We start from the raw sequence: 16,099 nt of genomic DNA, 5'->3' as shown, positions 1-16,099 counted from the left end.
TAAGTTATTTTAGGCAATATGTTGCAGCAGGCTGTAACCTTGATGCATGTGTAATTTTTCCACATATATATGCCTTACTGTGATGAATGTGTAGAAACTGGGAGGGGATTGTGAAGTAAGTTTAGTACTGAATGTACTTAAAAAAATGAGAATACAATGTTTGAGAACAGGTTAGGTGCTCTGAAAATCAGACAGCTTATTAAGCTATTAAGAGTTCATCTTAATAAAGAGGCTTATTAAGAGATCTAAGAGTTGCTGTGTCAGCTACATATATCATTTTTGAAATACAGTAATACAAAAAACTTGGGAATCTATAATTACTCTGCTGTGCATCTGTTGGTAATATGAATCCAGTATGGTGTCAGAAGCATGTCACATGTGCATTTATATTCCCTTTCCAAGTATACAATTCTATAATATGGGGGGAACCTCCAAAATGTTTTACTAATCTGCATGTTTTAATTGTGTAATGCATTTGACAAACACATGAGCTGTCATAGAAAATAGTAATATAAGACATACACTGCTGTGCGAAACATTGTTCAGCATACATTCCTCAAAATGCTATACTTTAATCTGAAGGGCATTGCAGATAGAAAATCATATCTTTCACTGATATTGAATGTAATTGTAGAAGACATTACGGTCACATTAAATCGTACCTTCCTCTGATGAAACTGTTGATCTACTACTTTGTTGCCACTTCAACTTGATAGAATCTATGAGTTTGAATAGGGCACACCTAAGAGTTCTAAATACTCATTTCAGATGCCAAGCAGGAAGGTATTTTAGGGCCTAAACCAGTGAAACCCCTGATTAGACAGTTATCATCAGAGGATCATCCTGAAAAAGCTATGCGAGCAGCATTAATTAATTAAAGACAAGACATTTCCCTCTGACAGATCCCTGAGGCCTGATAAATGTGGCATGTTTAGGCATCTGGCACCACCAGGAAAATGGCCTTCATTGACAACAGGTGTGTATGCACCCACACAAGCAAGCTGTGGGCGACCTTGCTGTAGTCCTGTTCTCACTAACATATGGTAACTGCAGGCGTGGAAGAAAGTAGCAAAACACCAGATGGATCATCCTCAGCTCCAGAACAATGTGCTGTGAGACTCAGGGATTTACTAGTGTCTCTGACCCCTTCTTGCCTCCATGCACCACACCCCAGACCTCCAAAGACATATCAGTATGTGTTGGAGTCACAACACCAGGCCTAGCAACCTTCCTGCTAAGATATTTCCCCATCAATGAAAGGCTGTTTGGGTCTTGGGTCAATAAGTAGAAAAAGGCAGAATGGTAGGCGACAGCGTTGGACTTGGCACAGATGGACCACTTGTGCTGTCACAATCGTGAGCCAGTCTAGGAGCATCCCTGAGGACTGTGCTCTCTGTGACTAAAAAAGAGCTTTTTTGACTTGGAGTCACTGCCTGAGCTCCTCAGATTTCACATGCTGGCAACATATTGCCTTCAAAAATGTACATATCATTCAGAGCCCTGATAACTGAGGACTCTCCATGTTTTTTTGGCATAGTGGGCCCAATGCCATGTCCAAGCACTTTTGTGAAGCTTCGAGGAGCAAAGGCAAAGCAGATAGGTCTCTTCCCAGATATGTATCTGTTTTTTCCTCTTAATGTAACTGTATTTTACTAATCACCAACTGAATACCTCAGCAGGGTCGTCTCTCTGCGACAATCTGTGTACTCACTCAGGAGTGCTGAAGCAAGGGGCTCCCAGGTGTCTCAACTGGCGACTCAAAGTTGAACACTACAGCCTGCGTTGATACCAGCTTTGTCATCAGCCTGCAAGTCCATAGCAGCAGAACAAACTGGCTTTGTGCTGCTGAGGGATAAAGGGGATGGCTGGTCGGCCAGGGGCTTATTCCGCTCCATTGCATATCAGCGACCTCTGCTGGTTGGTTGGCTGCCTGCAGTCCCTGCATTAAGCTTCCCATAAAGTGTCCTGCTCTGACTCAGGTCTAAACCAGCTCGATGTGGGAGCTGCAGCGTGTAAAGAAATGGAAGTTGACATCACAGGTTTTGGAGGAAAGAACTGAGGACTTCCCTACTCCCCGTTCTCAGACATATTAAGATAAACCAAAGGAATGTATCCTTTCAGTGTGCCAAGAATTCCTGCAGTGCACAGGTTTAAGAGCAAATTATGAAACTATGATAAAACAAGCTTGCCATACTAAATGACAGTGACTCTTTTTTCCACTATTGACTTTTTCACTGTTGACTTTGCCAGCAGGACCACACTATCTGTGAAGTGATGCCAAGCTGTGAATTGACCTTTTCTTGATAAAATCTTCCACTAGTAGAAATAAAAAAGTTGAAACAGCATACTCCTGCCTTACCCCCATAATGATAATGGAGAAGTCTGTGTTCCTGCATCTAGATCTTACACAGCAGCACACTGTGTGATTGCCTTGAGGACCTTGAGAAATGGTTCAGGAGTATCATACTCTCAAAGTATTTCCCACAATGCATCCTGGTGTATACTGTCATTTTTAAGTTGATAAAGTTGCTGGCAGGAGGCTGTTCAAACTTGATACACTGTTCCACAGTGTTCCTCAGCATCAGGGCAAGATTTTTCCCTACAGAATCCAGCTTGCTCTTCTGTAAGTAACTGATCTATCTAAATTTTCAGCCTGCTGAGAAGTGTGAAGCAGTAGACTTTGCCAGGCGTAGAAAGGAGTGTGTTGCCTCTTCAAATTGTCTCTGTTGCTAAAATCTCCCTTCTTGGTCAGTCACTCTATTCCATCCAGCCAACAGTCATCCACAACATCATAACTGCTCTATGCAGTGTTAAGAATTCTTGTCTGTTGACCTCTCCACAAGAGACTTCAGTTACAAATCCAAAATCCTTTTTCCTCTTTTCCATACATACCATTAATGCAGAATAATTTTCATACAGCAGAGTTAACGCTTGTATTTGATTGTTGCATAAAAGCAGCCAGAGAAACGATCCCTGTGGAACACCACATAACAGAACCTTCATTGGACACTGTGCTGCTAACAACCCCCAATTAAAACTATACTACAGATTGTTTACACATAGGTCTCTTAGTTAAAATAATAATAATAGGCTACAGCATGGTTTATGGAATAAAATACACTGATATAACTGCCCTGGTCACATTCTTACTTAGTGTAATCTGACAGATGTATCAACCAATTTTCAGGGGAGTAAGAGTAATGGAAGTCTAGCTAAAATTCATGGAGTAATTTGTGTCTCATTATATAAGGTTTTTATTTACAGTTAAGATTTAAGACAACCCCCTGAATTACCATATATAATACTTTGCATAATATCCACCCCATCAGAAGCAGTCTTTTACATTTCTTAAACTACAATTATTATAAATTTCTATTCTGTCTAATGAGGACTAGACAGTGCGAATAAAACCTTAACTAAACCCAAACCGCTTACTCAGTTTCCGGGCCAATGCCGCGTCCCACTGCGCATGCGAAATTGTATATCCGCTTTCATTTCTCCGCCATCTTGTGTCGCCTTTCTATTGTTCAGAATTATAGCTGGCTACTGGTACAGCTGGCGCCGGTATAAATTTGCGAGGTTTCAGGGTTTATTAAAAGAGAATCAGGTGGACAACGACGAACAAATAGATTAGAAAAAAGCCCGTGATCATTAAACAATAGGACAGGCACGGATTTATTTCTCTGAGTTTGATCTCGCACTTAATCGGCGATCATGATGATGGACGACGAACAGCCCAAGACACTGTAAGTAGACAGCTAACGCTAGCTAGCAGCTCAGACGTGTGATTTAGCTACCAGTTAATTACCCAACTAACGGTGTGCTTTACGTATACAGAGTAGTTATTTTCTGTATGGAATAATTTCTTTTCTCAGTTATGGATGAATCTCGTTTGTTAGTCATGTAGAGAACGATGTGTCAGCTTGGTAACTGCGCTAACGTTAGCAAGCCAAATACGTGTCGATTTTCCAACGTAGTAAGCGTAGCTAACCGTTGTTGGTCGGAAATGAACTATTTACGTTAATATGCCCCGTGTTTTCTATATTAAAATTCGGATTAAAAGTAGATGCAAAGTCCAAGCTGCATTTCCCTGTCTAGTTTTAACAGGGAAGGGCCGTGGTGTGATACAATGTAGAGAAAACGAGGAAAAAGGCCGAAAGTCGGCTTTCATGGTTTGGCCTCTGAAACCGGTTTGAGGATGTGATGACGTGACTGTTTCGGTTCCAGTTCTTCAGTTCAAGTTTAGTGTCGGCACATACATGAAGCGCAAATGGTCAGTCATTTAAATCTCAGTATCTGGGCCAGTTGGAGTTGTCTAATTACCTAACGTCAACGTTACAGTTTTCCGGGTTGTAACGCGTAGCTAGCTATTTCATGCATTGGGGCCTTTTCAAACTGCCCTAACGTTTATTAGCTAGCTGTTACTTGCGCGTAAATTATCCAAAGTTTTCAAGAACACTGTAGTTGCCACTACATAGATAATACAGCAAACGCCTGAAACAAAGAAATTTGCCATTTGAACACCCTGTAACCTTGTTAATATGCAAAATATGGACTTTTCTGGAAGATTAAGGTGTCCATGCAGATGTTCAACGTGAATTGTTCGAAAACGCATTAAACAGTGACAGCACCAGAAATAAGAGAAGAAACCAATTGCATGGTCTCATTATAGTCCTTACAACATGAAGTTTATCGGTCAGTGAAGGGTGCATCCAGACGACATATTTATGGCCAGGTATGGCTGAATTATGTTGTTCAATCATGCTTTTCTCTTGAGCTGTGGTATGATGACTTTATTTTGATCTGTGTCCCTAGGTATGTTGGGAACCTGTCCAGGGATGTGACAGAGGCCTTGATCCTGCAGCTCTTCAGTCAGATTGGCCCTTGCAAAAGCTGTAAAATGATCATAGATGTGAGTAGTGAAACCTTTTTGTTGGTTGCATTCTCTTTGGTGTTCTTCTAATTATTGATGTGGCATACAAAAGCCACGAGTCAGTGTAGTGACATTGAAAGTATAAGGCCAGTACTATAATGTTAGTCATCTTTTTCCAGGAATGACAAATGCATGTTCTATATGTATCCCCTTCAAAGTGCACTTAAGTGTGTGTCATTGTATGTCATTGAAATTCAGCTCTTGGAAACGCTGATGCCGACCATACGCCTCCATCTGATGTTTCAGCAATGGAATTTTTTTTTAGCCCAGAAAATGCAGCATGATTTGTGAATAAACATTCTTATTCGCTGCCTCCAGACAGCAGGTAATGATCCGTACTGCTTTGTGGAGTTCTACGAGCACAGGCATGCAGCTGCTGCACTGGCCGCCATGAATGGACGTAAAATAATGGGTAAGGTAAGCTATCGTATCTACAGGGTGAGTTGGGATGGGTCGGGACAGAGGTGTGAGTCAGCAGTAACAATTTAAGGAGGATTATAATTCAGTTTGCCTTAAATTTGTGGTAAGATCCCTTCCCTGCCATTATGTGGCAGCTTGCAATGGTACGCTTGAATACCACAATTGACAAGTAAGTCATGGACAGCAAGTCATAGATTTGTTAAATTCAATGAAGACATTTTGCAGAGAATGTTTTGTTGAAGGTCAAACTGTTCTAGTATAAGAAAGGCTTGATTTCAGTATGATTTTAGGAATCTTAGGTATGCTTTGTGGTTAGTGGTACTCAGAGTGCCTTTTAAAGTCTAGATCTGAGTGCAAAATATATTGGATAACAGCATAGTCACGTACATCTTGAACTGGTAAGTAGCCTTTACCTCAAGTCAGTGCATGCGTCCTTGCATACCGACTGAAAAAAAACTTCAATAAACAATCTACAATATCACATTAATACATGACATGCTACGTGATAAATCAGGGTAGATACACATGTGCATTATATCGTCTTGGGTACTTGTTTGTAAACTTGCACCCACAAACTGTTTTTTTGTAAGTTCAGTAGCCCTGGTTCATTTTGGTATGGTTTTAAATGACTTTGATAATGTGTGTTGATTCAGTGGAGTCTAAAATGTGAGATTCAAGCCCTCAACAAACCAGATCCTGTGGCTCATGGAGAGTAATTAATAGATGTGCCATAGCATATTTACTTGCATAAAACAAATTAAGAACTTCATCAGGTAAGTGAGACTGATCAAGGTAGACAGCTGTGGGCTGCATCTGTTTGTGACCAACCAGCATGGCAGACTGGGTAGATTTTCCTTGGTCTGCATCTGTACCCCCCCTTCCTTTGATATAACAGGCAGACCCAGTGTTCTTGTAGAGAGATCATGCTCCTGTAAATGTTAGTTATGTTCTGGCTGGCTAACTGCTAAACACAGGCTAGATGTCACACCAGGTGATTCACTGTTGGCCTAAATGTCCACAACAGCTTACAGAATTAAATATGTATGTGAAATGTGCTGTTATCTGTCTTGATTATTTGTTTGTGGTCATTTCTTACAAAATGATAAACTGTTCATAGCTAAACACAGCTATGAAGCCACATTCACTTAACTTCATATACTTACCATAATATGCCCAGCTAGGTGTGCTATTCAGTCTTGAATGGTTTTTATACTTTTCAGATTTTAAAGTTAAAACTTGTTCCACTTTTTTGTGGAATACTCAAGTCAACCTATATGCACTATATGCAATTACTTTGCCAGCCAAGGTGCTGTTTATTTTTAAAAGTCCTTGGTATGGTCTGTCCATACAAGACAAGACAAGTTGACATATTTGTGGTGCTTAAATAACCAAACGGAACCTCACAAAATTATAAAAAAATTTAAATACAAAATGCTGGCCACCTAATTATTTTGGTCGTCCCTTTTAGCATCATCAGCCATGGAACTTTCTAGCTAGAAGTGTAATGTTGATGGCTAGTATTTTGAGTTGGCTTGTTAGCTGTGATTCAATTTCCATTTCACCAGTTAGATCACTAGCTACTTGTGTAACCTATTATTACTAAATAGCTAGCAAGTTAAAGTATTGTGAGCCACCTAGCTAACTACCTGGCTAATATTTGCTGTTAGTTTTTTATTGTGGGTTTGTACCCAGTATTATTATGGTAGTCCAGGCATCTCCATGATGTTAGTACTGTTTTTAGTCCAAACTTCTTTTTAATTTCCTCTAGTATTTTCAAAATTGTTCTCATTTTAGGTTGCAAATAACATCAAGCCTAATCAGCACATATTAAATATCTCGCTCCACTTTTTTGCAAAAGGCATAAGGCATGTTCCATGATGATGGAGTCTTGTGTTTTATGGAAATGCATTTTTGTCAGTATTGTGATAATGCAGTAGAATGAAGCCATTCTCTTGTTTTCAAATAGTTCTGTAGGTTAAAATCTTGCTTGTGGAAATAAAATTCCATTGGAATCTGGTTAAGAGGATGAATAAAGATCTGTTGCCCCCATGTAGTCTGCCTCTTCGGGCAATATAGCTGATTTGTGATGAGTCATGTTTAGTACAGTCTTGAGTTGCAGTTGAATGTCATTTTATTCAAGAATCTTTCCATAAAATGTCTTGAGTAGTGAATTCCAGGATGTAAAGGATAGCATTACTGTGAATTTGGTCCCACCATTATGTATTGAAATCAGTGTTACTGCTGTACTTTAATAGGGATAAACTTCCAGCATGATGAGGTGCAGAGACGGTTCAAATATTGGCATTGTAAACAGTTTGACAATCATGCAAGTGCAGAAAAATGGAGGGACCTAGAAGCAGCTGTGGTTAGAATAGAAAGACAGAGAAGGTTGTTTTTCTCAGTAACTGCTTCACCACAACTTTCCTGACAGTCAGACAATTTCTGTGTTATGAATGACTCGAAAACACGTTGGTGCAAAGTATGCTGAAGGAAAAAATGCCCTACGCCTACTTAAACCACACTTTGTCTTAAGTCTTCTCATGGTTAACTAACTTACTCTTGATGCTGTTATCAGTTGTCTTTGAAGAGAACTTTGAGAACTTTTAACATTACATTTTATAGGCCCCCACCCAAAAGAAATGCAGAAAGTACACATTTTTAGTCACTATTTGTACTGACTGTCATCAGAATAATTTATTGTAGTAAATGGCCACCATTGTTTTTGATATTGAAAATTCAGTTCCCACCCCCTAACACCTGATACCTCTAGTATTTGATACATCACAATACTACACACAAAATAAGTATTTTGGATTCTGTATTCTAGGGACTGTTGTATCTTAGTATGCTTGGCTTCTGCTAGATTGCACAAGTTAGCTTGTGGTATTGCTTGAATAGTGTTATGCTCACAGTCACTGGTCTGGGAGTGTTAGCCTGGTCTCACACTGTTACTCATTTAAACTGAATGGATACACTTATGTTCTATTGTGCTGGAAGTTGCTCTGGATAAGAGCATCTGCTAAATGCATGTAATGTAATGCAAAATTAACTTTTAAGCGCACATGGAGCCGATTTTGACAAAGTAACCTTTTCCGTCATAAATAATTAAAATAAGAACAAACATTTTCGAGCACTTTACAGGTGGCAGGCCCACTGGGTCTGCCAGAGTACCACTCAGCCCTGGTCTTGTATGTCACTATGGGTGTGTTCTCAGATGTTAAATTCAGAGTATACATTCTCTTTTTATGAGAATCCTAGCTTGCATAACCTTCCTGGATGACATTCTGTATTAGCTCCCTCCGCCCTATTAATAAATCATTTTACATTTAGTACACTTACGCTTTCCTCAAGGATGAATTTAAACTGAGAATTGACTTTTAGTAATACAGTAGGTCATCGTGGAGACTTAAATTTATGTGGATGTCTGTACATTCTTAAATTATTAGGATTAAGTGGTAAATCTCACCTTTCACTGAACATACCTGGTTGTTTACTCCTTTCAAAAGACACCTGGTGGTATAACAGGTGAGCACACTTGCAAAATAGGTGGTGCCTCACTCAAGGCCTTAGTTAAACTTCTCTGCACACTCCTATGTGTAACCTTTTAAGATTTGTATTTACCTGTGATTTGCTACATTTTTATAGGATGGTTGAATAATAATGAATATGAGTTCAGTACTACATAGATCACAAAAGTACACACTGATGCCTTTTGATAAGGATTATTCATAGAAATGGATGTTGATTCCATATTTGAACAACCCTAATTTTGACATGACAAGTCCTATGAAGGTGTTACGTGACAAATCTAATATGTAGATGATTAATGAGGAGTTATTTATTAAAAGCATTTTTGACCTGTTCCACCCTAAGTATCGTGTTCTGTGTAACCATTTCTGCATTTTTTGTTCTTTTACAAGACTGAAGCATCAAAGCAAATATATCATCAAAACAACTATATTCAGTGTACATATTTTATCCTCAACAGGTAATGAAGGACCATTTGAGGAGTAATACAAGTTCATAATTTCACTCGTTTGTAAGTCCCTTGTTATTTGGACCTTTTTTACTTCCTAGATTTTGTTCCAAATTTTTTGTCTGAATAAAGATTTTTTTCTACAATTGAGTGTGATCAGGTTTTTTTCCCTGTTTTTTTTCTTTTTTTTTTTTTTCCCCCCTACTCATCACTGCTGACGTTCACATGTTGTGTTAGGAGACTGGTTTTATAGCACCACTCAGACTGCAGTGTGTTGTTCAGATTTGAACAAAGTCCTCATTCTGCTGTTTTGCACTTTTTCTTTCTTTCTCTCTCTTCCTTTCTTTCCTTCTCCTTCAGGAGGTTAAAGTCAACTGGGCCACAACTCCGAGCAGTCAGAAAAAAGACACAAGCAGTAAGTCCTTCTGCAGAGTTGAACATTTAAAAGCCCCTGCACGCCGTGTGAAGAGACCAGCTGACAGTTTTCAGATTCTTTTGTTCTTCTGGGCATGGTCTGAATGAAATCCACTTTGGTGTTTCCCTTCCCCTCAGATCATTTCCATGTCTTTGTTGGGGACCTCAGCCCAGAAATCACCACAGATGACATCAAAGCTGCCTTTGCCCCCTTTGGAAGAATATCGTAAGTGAATTTTGGGAGCAGTACTTCGAGCAGGGACATTTGTTAATGATGGACTGGAACTGTGAAGCTCTCTACTTGCACATGCATTGTGTCAGCTCAGTAGATGAGCTTGTCCAGAATTACTTACTTTTGCTAAATTCCTTTGAGTTGTCTAGTAACCAGTGCAAATGTTATGTTAATGTTTACATGTTGATTTGACGCACATTGTGGAGAAGGTACCACGATTAATACCTCATGTTCTACCATATTAAAAGTTTTGTGTCCTGATAGTTGATATAGCATACCTGGTCTTTTAGATATCATGCCAACATAGCCTTGCATCTTAAATGTGTAAGGGCATTTTTGTTTCCATTTTACTCCCCTCCTCAAAGCTATGATTTCCTCTTTGGAGCAGAACTGAAGATTGCAAAGTTTCTGATTTCACTTTATGTAGTGAGTAGCTTTCCTCCCGCCCTCACTCACTGCATATCCTTGTTTCCAGTGATGCCCGTGTGGTGAAAGACATGGCAACTGGGAAGTCCAAAGGTTATGGCTTTGTTTCTTTCTTTAACAAGTGGGTAAGTGTCTGAATAGAAAGTTCTGGAATGTTATTGCCTGAACTACCCATATTTCTACTGAAGGCTCAATAAAGAAACATTGATATAGTTTCCTATGATATTTTGTATGAATAGATGCATATTTGTTAACTGAATGCTTTAGTGATACTGTATGTATTGACCTGAATCTTGTGTTTGACTGTAGTTGGGGACATTACATCATATTTGTGTTTTCAGAAAAACTCAGCAGGGTACTATATAAGATACTCATGATCAAACTAATGGTGGGTGAATGGCCCATTGTCCTCCTTACTGTTCTTAATAGAGGCATGGAGAGTATGTATTTAATTTAATTATATAATATATTTTACATAATATCCTATTTATGCTACCTCTTAATTTGATTAAATAAGTATTAAAAATTAATTTCTGAATTAATTTGATGTTTTTGGCATGTGAACCAAAGTGTTTACTAATGTGTAGTATGTGGACATTGATTTTATCATTTAGAGCTCATTTATCACTGTTTTTGTAAATGGAGGGTAAGTGTACATTTTGCAGCTCCCTGCAGTGTAAAGGGGGTGGCAGGACTGTAATGAGTGGATGATGACCGCTGATATTGTTCACTCCAGGATGCAGAGAACGCCATTCAGCAGATGGGAGGTCAATGGCTTGGTGGCCGGCAGATCAGGACCAACTGGGCCACAAGAAAGCCTCCTGCTCCCAAAACGACCTATGAAAGTGAGTCTGCTTGCATGGCAGTCCTTTCACTTTACTAAAACGAGACCTGACCAGCACAATGGAACTTTTGTTTAGTTTCTAAACTGCAGTATGATGCACATTTTTACTGACTAATCATTTCTTTGATTCTTGACTCCAAGGTAACACCAAGCACCTGTCCTTTGATGAGGTGGTGAACCAGTCCAGCCCCAGCAACTGTACTGTGTACTGCGGGGGTGTTACCACTGGCCTCACAGGTCAGTATTTGTAATAGAACTGTGCTACACAAGCAAACCTTCCCTCTTCCGTACTTTGAACTTCTTATTCAAGTCATCCTTTTTGTGTTTCAGAGCAATTGATGAGACAGACCTTCTCTCCCTTTGGACAAATCATGGAAATCCGAGTGTTCCCAGACAAAGGATATTCTTTTGTGAGGTATGTTGAGTTTGGCCATCTGTTACCAAGATGTTCTGCCTGAGCTTGCTGTGCTTTAAACTCATGTTCTTATGTTTTAAAATAGAGCACACATCTAAACTAATGATAAAAATACAGAAATCTCTGGGGTCCAGTCTGAGCGATTTGCCATGTATGCTTTGAATCTGTGGGGGCATTAAATGAACGACAAGACACCAGTATTTCATGAAGTTTCCCCTTTAGGTATCTGGGTGGAACTTTTCTTTGCCTTAGAGTTTCCTTCTTGACTTCTGTTTTTTCCTTTGTTGGTAGATGGCAAGCAGTAACGTCTTTTAGAAGCATTGTACTGCCCATTTGGAATTAAATGCACGCTGTTTGCGTTTGAAATGAGTAATTACACACTTTCACTGCATCCACAGTGGCCATGAACTGTGACATAGTTGTAGCCTACAAGTTGTTGACATGAACATCAAACGTACATGCTTCCAGTTGCTTTGAAACTTGTGCATTCTGGATGTGTCTCTCACGCCCATCTCTTCTGCAGGTTTAACTCTCACGAGGGGGCAGCCCATGCCATCGTCTCGGTGAATGGGACCTCTATAGAGGGGCATGTGGTGAAATGTTACTGGGGTAAAGAGACGCCAGACATGATGAACCCCATGCAGCAGGTGCAGGTGCCCCAGGTGCGAAAGGAGTTCACTGATTCATTTGAACAGCTCTGTTTGCCAAACTGATTGGTATGCAGACTTTTTTTTGTTTGTGTATGTGTTCATCATCAGTGTATATGATTCTTTCTGTCTGTTCCATAGCAGAACAAAATGGGCTTTGCCACCCAGCCCTATGGTCAGTGGGGCCAGTGGTACAGCAGTGCGCAGCAGATTGGTCAGTACGTGCCCAACGGCTGGCAGGTACCCACCTACAGTGTTTACGGGCAGGCCTGGAATCAGCAGGGCTTCAAGTAAGTACCAGCCACCCCGGGGGGGGGTGGTGGTTCCCCCGCCTTCATCCACCTTCATCCACCCGCAGGGTCAGCCACATATCTACTGCTGGGTTTTTCAAGGACATGCTACAATGGTCATCAGCTTTCCCTTGAGAGACAGGGGGTCTCTACCTTTCTACAGTATCAGTCCAACTCACAATGAAAAAGAAAGCAAGAAAGTGCAAATGAACAAAAATGGAACTTTTTTCCAGTCACTCGGATAGATTGCTGCATTTGAGTATTTTTTCGTTTGCTTGTTTTTGTCTGTTTCTTGGGGGTTTTGTTTTGTACTGATTTAATAAATATATAATAAATACAATAAATGAGTTGCCCTGATCCTTCACAGTGGTTACTGTTCCTGCTCTTTTTTGGAAGTATTTTACCATATAATGAACCCAGTACAATAGCACTGGCTCCAGTGAGAGCTGGAACTTTTGGACTAAAGCACAAAGCTCCATTGCCCCTGTCCCTTGCCCTGTTTTCTGGTAGGACTGTGGAATTATGCATTTTTTCCCCCTCTGTGTATGTTTGGAAAAGCTTTGTCCAAAAATTATTGCCCTCCAGGATTGTCAGTCTCTTGTTTGCATTTTTAATAAAAATGAAAATGGCACTGTTAGACTGTTGGACACAGTAGTGGTACAATTAATTGGGACATCTGCATACAGCAAACTAAATGCTGTTTAAAAAGTTTGAAAACACAAGTGAGTATTGCAGCAGAGTGTAAATTTAGCGGTGCATTTGCACTCTTCAAACTGCTTGTGTTGTGGCAGGCATCAACCGGCTCCCATGGACTACAGTGTAGATCTTTTGGAATGTTATTTGCCTTATCCTCTAACAACTTGCAGTCTTTTTTTAACTGACATTTCACTGTGCTAATTTAGCATAGCTAAAGGCAACTGACACCATAACAGAACCATACAGATTTATCCACAAGCTGAAATGGAATGGAACATCTGTCCAGTTAATTCAGATGAATCCTTTTTGGGGGGGGGGGCACTGTGTTGGCCAGTTTCTGTGAGGCCATTATTTGAACTGTAACTTACTATGAGCACCGAAAGGGGTATGATTTGAGTTTGTCAAGGTCTCATGGGAAAGAAACAATTGTACTATTGTTGGGGAATCAAAGTGCGCTCCGCTTTTGTATCATGAATGTGCTGCAGCTGTATTTTTTTTTTTTTTTGGGAAACCAATGACATTGGTAATGGAGACCCTGGTTTATGGTTTTCTGAGTCTAGCAAAATAGGCATTCCTCATCACTCAGATTAAGGTTTCCATGTTGTTTTAGAGTTATGCTTCTTTTCTGTCTTTACTGTTGAGTACTCATTTGTAATGTTTACATGCTTACCTTCGTCACTGTTCTTAGACAAATGTGTCCTTTGAGATGTAGTCTGCGAAGACATTGTGGTACCCCACACCAAGAAAACGTTGAGGCGTCCATTTAAGTATTCAGAGTGGTGTTGGGAACCACAAAGGCAGTGGTGGGGCTCAGCTTGGGATATAACCTACCTTGAGATTTCCCAGTGAAGTGGTTCTGTGTTGACTAATTTAATAACCTACACTGGTTTATTAACCTCCCTTGGGTGAAGTGTCAGTGCAGGTGGGTGCTTTTCTTTCGATCCCCTCTCCTCCTCCCGTGGTTCACTAACCTTCTTGCCTTTGTCTGTTTCTCTTTCCCCTTGTTTGCAGCCATATACAGCCTGGTGCTGGGTGGACAGGAGTGAGTCCCGTCAGTAACGGCGGGGTTGTGGAACCTGCACAGGGTGTGAATGGGAGTGTTCTAGCTAACCAGTCCGGCATGGGAACCACAGGATACCCCACACACTGATAGGGGTTAGACAGCTCCAGCGCCGCGGGGCCTCTGGGGTGCTGCAGGGATGTGTACATACCTTTTTCAGTGTGGAACACCCAGATTTGGAGAGGGTAGGGTAGGGGTGTTGGGGAGTGGGGGGAGGGGAACGGTACTGGTTTGACTTCGGAGTCCTTATTTTTCGCAACAGCTTAGAGGGCAGAAAATGCTTGCCCCTGTGGCCCTTGAGGACCGGAGATGCCCAGCCCAAGGACAAAGACCCAAGATCTTTGGCCAGCTGTGTCAGACAGACAATACATGGAAAGGACTATGCCATTTTTAATTTACTATAAATAAAATCAGAATTTTTTTTTTTTGCTTTCGGTGATTTAAACTGCTGCAGTTTCATGAGAAGGAAGTTTTTTTTTTTTTTCTCCAGGATGAATCTTGTAATTTTGTAATGTATGCGATTAGGAGAGGTAATAACACGAATCGTGAAATATTATGGACCGTTTCGTTTAATTTTCTGTGTTTGGGGGGGAAAAAAATCACATGTATTTCAGTTCTTGGATTTTTGTTTTTTGTTTTTTTTTTAATCCAGAGTTTTGTTTCTCTAAACTAAACCAATTGCAGGGATTACTGCCATTCTCTTTTTCTTTAAAGGCAGACAAAAATTGCACAATACTAATACTATTATATTTTCACAGATTTGATTTTCATACTTTTTTTTTCTGCATTCCACTTTTTTCCCTTAATTTTTTTTTTTTTTTTGGAGGGCTATATGTATACTGTTCCATATGTAAATAACCAAACATTAAGTCTGTTCAAATGTTTTGAAACTGTATAAAGAAGAAAAAAAACATGCAAATGTTCACTATGGAAGCTTGCTTGCTTTCTTTTTGTTTTGGTCATTAAAATAAAAGATAATAAAGCAACCTTATCATTAGGAGCGCTGTTAAATGCTGGTCCATACAGAATTAGGGACAGTGCAACATTTGTGATTCTTCCAGGGAGGGGAAAAAAGACCGCATTGCCATGCAGTGCTAAATATTTAGACTGAAAAATAATTTAGAGTTTTAGAAACAATTCTGTGTATAAAGGCAAAATACTGACTTTTTTGGTGTTTTTTATGAAGTAGTAGTTATTAGTATTTTTCTAAAATACCTGAATGGATCAGAATTTTGCACTGTTTTCCCCTGGATGTGTTTTAATGCCAGACTTGGACAAGACCCATTGTGTTGCCTTATTTTGAGTTTATTTCATTTTAACCAACCAGCTATCATTAAGAGTAGGCAGTGCCTAAGGACATTTTCAGACCTTGTCTTTTGAAAAGGTGTTATCTTTTGGGGTTTTGATAATGTTTATGCTATTATAACCAATGTGTTCTTGCTTTGTCCAATTAAAAAGCTGATGCATACAAACATATTGCTTGTGATAACACTTGTCTTATTTTTTTTGTTTTTTTTTGGGGCGGGTTGGGGGTAGGGGGTATAGGTATAGCTTATATTGAGGCTCATTTTTAACCGTTTGTCCTTTGCTTGATTGGGAGATCAGTTGTACGCTGCTGAGAGAGGCAGTCACATTTTGTTTGAGCTGGTCTTAAAACTTAACTGACAGTATCATTTTCAAAGTCACTGAGTCAGAAATGTGTCAGACATTGCTTAAGGCCTTTCCAAGAACCAATTTCAGAGTCCC

At 39.8% G+C, this 16,099-nt stretch overlaps 1 protein-coding gene across 2 annotated transcripts; it reads left to right on the top strand.

The window, feature by feature from the left end:
• The first annotated feature begins 3,505 nt into the window (after positions 1 to 3,505).
• Positions 3,506 to 14,974, top strand: LOC118776300 (nucleolysin TIA-1-like). Of its 2 annotated transcripts, none has more exons than XM_036526536.1 (12): positions 3,506 to 3,746; positions 4,816 to 4,912; positions 5,252 to 5,350; positions 9,690 to 9,744; positions 9,882 to 9,969; positions 10,451 to 10,526; positions 11,138 to 11,246; positions 11,387 to 11,482; positions 11,576 to 11,660; positions 12,184 to 12,322; positions 12,452 to 12,597; positions 14,305 to 14,974. In XM_036526536.1, exons 1-12 carry the CDS (start codon positions 3,715 to 3,717, stop codon positions 14,441 to 14,443), a joined length of 1,161 nt encoding a protein of 386 aa, XP_036382429.1. In that variant the 5' UTR covers positions 3,506 to 3,714; the 3' UTR covers positions 14,444 to 14,974. The 2 variants fall into 2 exon arrangements, with proteins under 2 accessions (XP_036382429.1, XP_036382428.1); XM_036526535.1 differs by having other exon boundaries at positions 12,449 to 12,597.
• The last annotated feature ends 1,125 nt before the right edge of the window (positions 14,975 to 16,099 follow it).

Source organism: Megalops cyprinoides, chromosome 4 (genome assembly GCF_013368585.1).
Source record: "Megalops cyprinoides isolate fMegCyp1 chromosome 4, fMegCyp1.pri, whole genome shotgun sequence".
In the NCBI taxonomy this organism is placed as follows: Eukaryota; Metazoa; Chordata; class Actinopteri; order Elopiformes; family Megalopidae; genus Megalops; species Megalops cyprinoides.
This window is presented reverse-complemented; position numbering and strand designations above follow the sequence as displayed.

Coding starts and splice junctions, on each gene's coding strand:
- LOC118776300 (XM_036526535.1), top strand. CDS start 3,715: ATGATGATGGACGACGAACAGCCCAAGACACT. Junction 4,913..5,251: donor GCTGTAAAATGATCATAGAT/GTGAGTAGTGAA, acceptor CGCTGCCTCCAG/ACAGCAGGTAATGATCCGTA. Junction 5,351..9,689: donor GACGTAAAATAATGGGTAAG/GTAAGCTATCGT, acceptor CTTCTCCTTCAG/GAGGTTAAAGTCAACTGGGC.